The 10,503-nt window shown below is 46.5% G+C and overlaps 2 protein-coding genes across 2 annotated transcripts; both read left to right on the forward strand.

Moving 5' to 3' along the window:
• Nucleotides 1–1,183: 1,183 nt before the first annotated feature.
• PtA15_1A647 (uncharacterized protein) lies at nt 1,184–3,442 on the forward strand (the record flags this gene model as incomplete). Its single annotated transcript, XM_053165696.1, has 6 exons — nt 1,184–1,234; nt 1,305–1,355; nt 1,421–1,533; nt 1,585–1,674; nt 1,750–2,331; nt 3,334–3,442. The coding sequence occupies 6 exons, from the start codon at nt 1,184–1,186 to the stop codon at nt 3,440–3,442; spliced, it is 996 nt and encodes a 331-aa protein (XP_053016862.1).
• A 5,026-nt stretch (nt 3,443–8,468) lies between these two features.
• Nucleotides 8,469–9,003, forward strand: PtA15_1A648 (uncharacterized protein; the record flags this gene model as incomplete). Its single annotated transcript, XM_053165697.1, has 2 exons — nt 8,469–8,781; nt 8,996–9,003. The coding sequence occupies 2 exons, from the start codon at nt 8,469–8,471 to the stop codon at nt 9,001–9,003; spliced, it is 321 nt and encodes a 106-aa protein (XP_053016863.1).
• Between the last annotated feature and the right edge of the window lie 1,500 nt (nt 9,004–10,503).

Raw genomic sequence — 10,503 nt, forward strand, 5'->3', positions numbered from 1 at the left:
TTTACATACATACACCCTTTGGTCACCGCGGCGGATTGGACGGAAGAATACACGACGTGGATACAAGGACGAGGGAGGAGGGAGGAAGGAGGACCAGAGAGAGGCTTTGACCCCCAAATCGTGGAAAGGAGGAGTATTCTAGTTGGGTGCAGCGTGCATGGAAGGTGGCTTGGGTACATAGCAACGCATGACATCAGGCAGCGCAATATATGCAGGCAGATAAGGTGTACAAATAGTGTCACTGCAGCATAATTCCCTCATTGTTTGCGTGGCTGTGCAGTACAGGTGTACCTATGCTGTGCAACTGAGATCCCCTGCAGCTAAATTCCCTCAAACACATTCCCCTGGAGCTAAAATCCCTCACTCTTCATTATAAAAGGAGCTCTTCTCCCCCCCATAATTTTTTTTTTTGACCATCAGCCTACAGATATTTGGTCACAGTAGTAGTTTAGTAGTAGTAGTTTAGCAGTATTAGTTTAGCAGTAGTAGTACTGAGTAGCGTAGAGTCAGTCAGTCAGTAGAGTGTTAGTGCAGTAGTAGAACCCACAATCATCAATCAACCAACCAACCAACCAACCAACCAACAACCAACCAACCAACAACCAACCAACCAACCAACAACCAACCAACCAACCAACCAACAACCCATTCTCCTCATTAGCATATTAGTAGTAGTAGTGGAAGTAGAAGTAGTAGTACAAATTATAACATCAACAACAGTAGAGGAACTTCACCATAAAAAACCACGTTATCCTTAGTTATAACCGGTCTGAAAACACATTGAATTAGATATTTAGGTCTGATAGAGATTACTATATAAAAGTAAGAGCTATCTTGGAATCTGCCACATTTTCTTAAATATTGATTACAAGACTCTTGGTTATTTGCATAGTACTATTAGAGGGGCAGGTCTTTCAAACCACCCGTAGATTGTAATAGCCTTTCAACCTATCATACAATTTATTTCCCCCTCAAAGGAACTTCGATTACCCATCCATCCCTGGAGTCCTACACCGTTGGCTAGACATCCACAATAAACTCGACCTAACCAGGCAAGTCATTACTGTTTTCCCTTTCCCCTGCGCCACTCTCAACAGTTCTCATGACCAGCCCGGTGCAACTCAGTTTTCCTGACCTTTACTCCTCGCGGTTATTGCCCTGTTAATCTGCTGAGTCTTCTTTGATGGGAAGTCTGGAAGTGGAATCCACCAAAAACCATCACGGTGTGATGCCGGTGAGTCTTTCTCGAAATGCCCAAGATATCCACCACACCATCTCTCCTGACCCACTGTTGATCTTCATAGCACCCTCCAGCCCCACAGGACCAGTCCAGGGAGCCGAACAACTTCTCCCAAGTGAGCCACCCCAAGGTCATGAAGCTTTGCAGGATACTACTGAGCCAGCTTGGCTGGGAATACAGCTCCAGGTTGATTACGTCATCGTCTTCTCCCTATCGCCGCTCCCCCATCAGCCCAAACTCAGGAAACAGGCCATCGACGACCGGGCGAGGCATAGGACCCAGCTCCTCGAGGAGTAGCAGCTGCTGGTCCAGAGGCTCAAGGCGGCCGGACTCTCAGCAACCAGCCGGCTGGGATCCAAAGCTTCAAACAAACTGCTCATCCTTGTCACCGCCTATAACGAGACCAGGATCAAGGAAGAGATCCAGGCAGAGAGGTACATACATATATCTTATGGTCTGTAGACCGATCCCAGAGCCACCTCCTGACACCAGTCTGCCCCTCTTCTTAGGATTGCCGATTGGTTGCACGGGATCACCTGTGTCAAGCCTGAATCAGATCTGGCCTCCAGCTTCATCTCTCAGCCACACATGCCCGCCGACCAACTGCACCATCTATGCAACATCATCACCCGGGATGTCAAGCCAACCAAGAACAAATCACCCATCACAGCCCATCCCCACCGCCTGCTCGTCGGTGTCGCCGCCGGGATCATCCCACGACAGGCCCCCTTTGAGCACGTCTGCTCCATCTTCCCCCCGCACGACGTCGGCTTCAACAAGACCTGGCTGTCCCAATGGAGCGACCGCTCCCATCTGACCATCCAAATCCCCGAGATCGAGCTGGACAGGATCAAGGAGATCTACGGCGAATTGATTGGCTACTACTTTGCCTTCCTCAACTTCTACTTCCAGGCACTCGTCTTCCCCACCCTCTTGGGCCTCCTCTTCTGGGCTACCGGCATGGCCTACTCGTCCATCTACTCCGTCAGCCTCGCTCTCTGGTCCATCATCATTGTCGAGATGTGGAAAGTTAAGGAGAAGCTCCTCGCCATCAAATGGAACGCTTTCAACTGCCACAAAGTCAAAAAGAAGTGCGTCAAATTCATCCCCAAACGGATCATCACACACTTCGTCACCCACAATCAACGGTGGGTAGTTACGATAACAGTTACTATCAGTTTTTTTTCTCCTTCAGCCTTTAATTGAATATTCAAAACCACCTAATGATTTTTATCAGCTAGATCAAGAAGTCATAGCTCTCCTCTAATAATTGGTGAAATAATTTTGCATTTTTGTAAAAAGACTGCCTGGATATCCTTGATTACACTTCCAGTTTTTAGTTACTGGTTTTAGTTACTAGTAACTGCAAAATTTGACACGGAATAAGGGATATCAATTTATTCTTTTGACAAAAATGGAAAATTCTTTCACCAATTTTTAGAGGAGAGCTCTGACTTCTTGATCTAGCTGACAGAACATTTTATTTGGTTCCTAATTTTAAATTGAAGACCAAAGAAGAGGATTCATGGTTATCGTAACTACCCACCGTTGCCACAAGCCGGTCGGCTACTTCCCCTGGTGAAGAATTTGCTTTTCCTTCCCGTCAGAGAATCTCGTCACGCTATCAACAGATCTCTCGCAGATTTTGATATTCATTTGTTTTACTTTTTTCATGATGAATGTTTTCTAGGAAGAAATCCTGATGTCAGGCTTGTGGCTTGCCCGTCGGCATTAAAAATATTCAAGTTGAGTGTTGTGCTGTTCATTAACTATCACATTGTGTTCATAGGAGTAGTGGAAGATGCTACAGGTGAAACAAAATTACTTTTGCTTTATCAGACTGAGATCATCTGAGCATAACAAGGGAATGCAACAATGTGTAAAATGCAATTATCCAAGTCCATGACTCTGCAGCTTGTTTTATTTTATTTTATTTTTGAAGGTGTATTCTCATGAACATATCAGTTGGCTGCCTGGGGCGGGGTTGAGTTGGCGTGGGTAGTAATGATCATGAGATTCAGCACTTTCTCTCAAGTAGAGCAGACACTTACAGCAGTGCCGCGCTTGTCTTCCTTCTTCTTGCCCTCATGCAGCAGACTCGGCACGACGACAGAGTTCCGCAGGCGTCCATCTTTGAGTGCGCCCTGTTACTTCTTGATTCATTTGCGCTCTTCTTCCCTGGCCACCCTGCCAGTCGATTGACTCGCACAGTTTCTTGCCAGTTTTCCTGGTGGGAAGCGTGCTCTGCTGCTACTTGAGCCGGCCGGTCTGCATTCTTCTCCTTCTCCGCCAGCGCTTCCGGATCTTGATTGTTGTGCTTCTTCCATAGCTTCTTCATCATCGCCTTGATCTCCGCCTACTGCTTGCTGAAGTGCGCATTTTTTCAAGCGCTCCAATCATAAATAAGGCTTTCAAAATTGAGACCCTTTTCAACCAATGAGCAATTTCATCAGTTTGAGACAATCAGCACCGCTGCTTTTATATAGGCTTTGAGATCTCTCAACTCACCTTGAAATGTCGCATCCATACTTATGCTGTAATATCTTGACAAAAATCTTGAACTGATCAGATAGTGTCTGCTGAGATGACTCAACAAAGTCAATTGATCCTGATCAACTTTCAACAAGCCTCCAGCAAGGAAGCTACTGTGCTGAAATTTACCAGTTTGCTTGATCCCGACGGACATGTTTCCACTCTGATCAGACGCGAAGATCCAAGTGGTGGCATTGAGAGTCTTTTAGAGCAAGTTGTCCATGATTGCTTTGGGATCAACATGTGACTTGAGTTTAGCCACAGCGCCGGACTTTTGAGGACAAGCACAACACACACTGAAAGACAGCTCAGTGATCCCCCGTTGGCCAGAGTGCACAAGAGAACTGCTTGCAATGTTCCTTTGGCCCAAACTAATTTGCCATCCACAATCTTGATCAAGTAGTTCCTTTGCTGCTCTGCCATCAAGTACCTGTTTGATTTTCCCAAAAAGAAAAAAGCGGATGTCAGATTGGCTCTCCTTGAGCATCATAGAATCAACACTATTTGATTTGACCAACATTATCCTTTGAGAATCAAGTTGTTCCCTTGGTGAATCTTGAAGGTCTAACTCACGCCCCTCTCCATGATCTAACCACTGGCAAAATTGTGAAAAATCATTGATCACACCCTTCAAATTATTAGGTCAGTGCACATTTGACCGTGACTTCTGCTGGTTTGCTCACATAGTGATGCTTGCTGGTTTCAGAAATTCATCAATTTGCCAGCCAAATTGGCTTGAGATTGTAATTTGAAACCTCAAATGCTCTGCTGGTTTGAAATTTTCCTGTTTCTGAAGACTTTCAAATGGGATCCATCCTAGCATGTTTCTTGCATTCTATGGTGGTCAAGCAAACCAGTTGTTTTCATTTCTGACTGGTACCAAGGATCTAGGTGAATATTGATCAAATAATTTGGGCCAGCCAGGGGAAATAAAGTGTGGCTAAACTTAGGGAGTAAGATATTATGCAGCATGGGAGATGATGCAACTGATAATTGTACTTGCAACGGCGAAGCCGCCTTGGCCTCTAGTAAAAATAAAATCCAAGTTTATTAAAGACAGAGAAACACAGAAACAAAGATCAAGGGTTCCCCCTAAAAATTAACCAAATTAAAAAAAAAATGCAAGGGTTCCCCCTTTCAAAAAAACAAATCACAAAAACAAAATCCAAACACCACAAACTGGACCCACTATCCATCCCTGTCTAGCAGGGTTTAAAATAGTGGGTGGATGACCCCCAGCGCGCGCAGTAAAGGCATTATGCAAAGGGGGGCCACCAAGTAGAGCCCCTCAAACTGTGCAAGTGCAACAGCTGAGGGGGTTGAGGACAAACCGCACGCTGGAATTACAGCGGCAGAGGATGCCTGGGGCAAACAATACTACTCATCAGGCTTGATTAAATAGCCATTCAGACACAACAAACCTGCCCAACTTCTCCCCTCCAGCTCAACACCTCAACCCTGGTACCCATTTTCAACCATTAGGCCGTCGCCAAGCTCCCTACACACAACGATCTTGCGCCACAATGGCCATTGCAGGCAAAAGCACTCAATTATGTAAGCATGAGCACAACAATGAACTCCTCCCAACTGTTGCATAACCTGACCAGACTATACTATTCTCTGACCACCGCTAGGCGGTGCCCTCGCCATTGGATGATCTCCCTGGGCGCTTTCGTTGCTCTCGCCAGGCTGGGGTGGTCAATCAACAAGTACTAACTCGGCGCCGAGGTAGCTTCAGTGGCTTGTTTGTTGTCTGGTCCCTCAATCTTCTACAATTGCTATGTGTATTATGGCTGACTTGATTTCTCTCATCCAACAGCTGTCTCGGCGACACAATGGTGGCGACCTCAATATTTTTTTCCGCCATTGTCGTTTTCTGTGGACCCGCCCGTCTGCCTCTGCCCCTCTATTGGGCCGCCTTTGCCCGTCTGCCCCTCAAACCATCTCTGGTTATCTGTCCGCGGGACTTCTTAGTCCCAAACCCACTCCGGTCCCGTTTCCGCAAGACTTCTTAGTCGTAGTATCTGTTTGACTCCGTTCTGCAAGGCTTCTTAGTCTTGAGATCCGTTCCGGCTCCGTTCCGCAAGGTTCTAACCTCAACAATCCGTTCTACCTCCGGTCCTATCTGCCTATCAACTAACTCCGTTTGGTAGAGACTTCTCAGTCTTATTCTACACCGAACCCCTCCCTAGCATCTCATTCTCCAGCCAACCGGCTCCTCCGGCTCATCTGGTATTCCTGCTCAAAGAAATCCCGACTACACACAGGATGCAGCAAGAAAAACATGAGTGATTCTCTGACCAAAGTGCTGGCTACCACGAGGCGCGCATCAGAAATCTAGAAGCGGTGGTGCGCTTACTTTTAGCTTGAACAAGGACTGGCCAGCTCCCCTTGGTCCCCTCTGGTACTTTCCGATACTCGATTCAGAGGGGCCTTGTACCGCTTTTATCCAGGACATCGGTGGACTCTTTGGAGTACAAATCGCAAGACGGGAGGCTTAAACGACACACTCATGCGGACACTCCGCCTAGTCAATCTTCATTGAGCAGGCCGTTCAGAATTGTGAGCTCCATGGATGACCCCGGCTCATCCAAGTCACCACAGCCCTCCTGCCCTCCACCCACTGCTACCCCAAGACTGAGCGTGTTCCTCTCTGAGATCTCCTCCTCCACGCCCTCCGCCACCCACTCCTCAGAACCTTCAAGGTCCAAGAAGCCGGCCGCGAAACCCCGAGGTCCTTCCTACATCTCAGATTCTTCAAGATCGTCCATCTCCCCCAATCCTTGCCCCTGTTTTCCCTCCATCAGCACCAACGACTCCTACCCGCCTTCAGAAACATTTCACGTTCGTCCTGCTCCACCCGTCCCAACCATTGCCCCCTCAGCCCATCAACCATCTCCCAAACCAATCCCCATCAGCCCTTCCGGGCCCACTTCCGCACCCTCCCTCACCTCGCCAAAGGCATCCTACTCTGGAAAAATCTCCTCGATGCCCTCCTCTGCCTGCTCCTTGAAACTGGTGCTGGTTGCGCATCCTGCCTCCCCTGCGCATCCCTCGCCTACCGTCCCCCTTCTTCCTCCGGGGCCCTCTCCAGCGACCCTTGGTTTGCCGCACCCGTTGACGCAGCCTGAAAATTCTCTCAATTGGTGAAACTGGTGTCAGGGTTGGCTGGGGAAGGGACTGCACTGAACCCCCTCAAGGTACATCATCAAGCAAATGTGATGTGCTCCACATTGCCACCAATTAGTATCAAAAATCAAAGACTACAAAAAAACCTTTCAGTAAAAAAACTTAGTGGTTTGATTCTCATCCAAGTGTTAAATTTAATTGTATCCAAAAGCCCCCCATAGTGTTTTTGATAAAGCATGGAGAACTACTACTGCAGTTCTTATTGACCAGCCCTGTTTGACTATCATTTATTTTAACTTTGTTTCCTCCTTCCTCCTCTCACTTTTATGGAATCTGCACTCCAATAATGATATCTCACACTTGTTTGAAGTGTGTTCCTCATTGTGGTGATGAATTCAAACCTCTAGGATGAGCTCTGGCTGCCTTCCTTTTCAATGAAATGCAGTCACAGGCGTCATATTCCTCACTTCTTGGGATAGCCTATATACTGCAGGAATTTCATTATGCTTTTCAATATAACAAATAGTTGATCTCTGCTGATCAGCATATACACAATGGCTTTATCATAAGATAACATCTTGCTGATCTAGCTGAGGAGGAATGGGGGGTAGGGGGGTGAGGGGAAAACCTTTGGTTTGCAGCGGCGTAGCCGCCTTGGCCTCTAGTACAAACTAAATTATAACAAACAAAATACAAATCATAATTGAATAATTATATAGGGCCAGCCTAAAGGCACGCCAAAAAATTCCCCAGCGCACGCCAAAAAGGCGTGCATTGAAGGTACACGCCAGGTTTGGATGGCGTGGCTGCCAGTCACGCCAAAATGCATGGCATGTGAACTCCGCTTGTCCAAAATTTTGGCGTGCTCATCACAGTACTCCAAAAGATGTTTTTTAGAAGGTGTGCTCAGGTTACTTACTCCCCAGAATTGGTGTGTAATATGTGTGCACGCCAAACCTGACAAGCTTCTCCCGGGCACTCTGTGCTATTTTGGCGTACTCAAACATAAACGCCAAGCTGAAGATCACAGATCTTGTTCAAGTCCATCAAACCCAGGCACCCTCAAGACAAACCAGCACCATCCACAATGTCAACCCCAAACCGGCCCACCACCACTACCGACAAAGCATCATCCGCTGGCGTCACGGTCCCTCCAGAGGTTTGGGAACAAATGCAAACTCTTCTGGCTCACTTTTCTCCACCAACCATTGCTTCATCCTTGGCTACAACCGTCACATCACCGGCCCCAATGGTCAAATCACCCTCCGCTCAACTTGCTCCTGCTTCTTTACCTGGACCGGCATCAATTATGGAGGGCAAAGAAGATGATATGCCGGTCCAAGAAGATGGCATCCCGGTCCAAGAAGATGACATCCCGGTCCAAGACAAACCAGCACCATCCACAATTTCAACCCCAAACCCGCCCACCACCACTACCAACAAAGCATCATCCGCTGGCGTCACGGTCCCTCCAGAGGTTTGGGAACAAATGCAAACTCTTCTGGCTCACTTTTCTCCACCAACCACCGCTTCAGCCTTGGCTACAACCGTCACATCACCGGCCCCAATGGTCAAATCACCCTCCGCTCAACTTGCTCCTGCTTCTTTACCTGGATCGGCATCAATTATGGAGGGCAAAGAAGATGATATGCCGGTCCAAGAAGATGGCATCCCGGTCCAAGAAGATGACATCCCGGTCCAAGAAGATGACACCCCGGTCCAAGAAGATGACACCCCGGTCCAAGAAGAAGATATCCCGGTCCCGGTTGAATCATCCTCCCCATATCAACCCAGCAACCCAAGGATCCAGTCTCAAGTTGAACCTAGCTCCACAAGCATTGTGATAACCAACCTGAAAGGCTATAACTACCAAACAGGTGGTAAGTGAACTGTGTCTCTCATAAACCGCTTCAATCTAATATTGATATTTTATGAGTACTAGAGGCTAAGGCGGCTGCGCCGCTGCAGGTTCTACCTACAGTTTTGACACACCTGGTAAGCAATCATGCCTTAATGGGGACCCCGGTCTGAGGGGCACCCAGACCTTATAGGCCTATCTAACGTAATTTTTTTGCTTAATATCTTCACAATCAGACTTCTAATCATGACAGGTCTTTAGTTTCCAAACTCCTTGGTTTTTTAATTAGCATGAAGTATTAAGATTGGCTTGCCGCAATTTGCCCCACACAAATGACAATGTTTCAACATGACCCAACCACAAGAACCTCACTACTATGATGCCTCCGTCCACCCATTCCCTTCGCGCAAATTTAACATAGCGGTATAGCCATTAACTAAGGATCTCAATTTGATTCTCAACCAGACAGTTAGAGAACTATCCGACTCAAGTGAATCAATTGACCATCTGAAGTATCAGCAGTTTTGTTACCTAGGAGGTATGATTGATTCTCATCAAGAAGCATCAAGCCCGGCATTTATGAATCCTCAACTTACGCGCTGGGAAATTCTTTGATCCTGATCTGCAGATCGCGTTCTCGAGGGATTTAGACATCTGATAAGCAAATACTCGCCAAATACCATTCATTGTTGTAACCAATCTTCCCTTGATGTGGAAGTCAATGTCAAGCAAGTTCTCTTAGATTGACTAGAATAAAGCAACAATGGGAAGTTACGTTATCCAGTCCGCCTAGGTGTGATTTAGTTATCCAGTCCTCTTGGGTGTGAAATCCAACATAAATTGAATCTGTGGGTGTCAAAAGAAAGGCTGAATGTTGATTAACAGTATGGTCCCACTTTTTTTCAAATATACTCCTATTTTTGATGTTGAAATATCACTTTTGTGACCAAAAATCAGTTATCTGGGTAACTTAGACCAGATAACTGATATTTGGTCACAAAATCATTATTTTAAGATCAAAAAGAGGATTTCCTTGGAATAAATTGGTGTCCATATTGTTAAACAACATTATACCTTTCTCTTGACACCCACAGATTCAATTTATGTTGGATTTTACACCACATACAACCGGATAACTGAATGACATCTAGGCAAACTGGATAACGTAACTTCCCATTGTTGAATAAAGCCTCCTGCCTCTCCTGCGTCAACAAATCACTGCTCTATCACAATTACTAAGCCCTTCTGTACTATTGGAAGACCCTGGGACAAAACTCCAGCTGCTATTAGAGATGCAACCAGAGCTCGAGCGCACCATCGATCAAATTATATCTATTGTCAACACTGTCTTTCCGGAATTGGTATCTACAGCAAATCGAGCCGATGATCAGCATCTTGGGAAATTGAAATCCTACAGGCTTCAGTACCTCAAAATTGCATTCCTTGACGATGAGGAGGGGTTCTTGACCAAATTGGGTCTAATTTCTTGTCGGGCCTATCGACTCATTCAAAAAATGAAGTTATCATCGAAGAAGCTAGCTCGGAGTAATTCGCATAAAATATACAGAAGTTGGCTGGACACTCACATACAATATGCATTACTTTCGATCAACTCCGCTATTGTATCGCTAAGTGGATCCGACCTTGACGTCGCCCCAGATTTTTGGCCAGCCGAGTTAAGTGCTATCGAGAGGAGGATATGGAGCATCACCGCCAATGCCAATCTACTGCTTACCATGGAGAG

Source organism: Puccinia triticina, chromosome 1A (genome assembly GCF_026914185.1).
Source record: "Puccinia triticina chromosome 1A, complete sequence".
Taxonomy (NCBI): Eukaryota; Fungi; Basidiomycota; class Pucciniomycetes; order Pucciniales; family Pucciniaceae; genus Puccinia; species Puccinia triticina.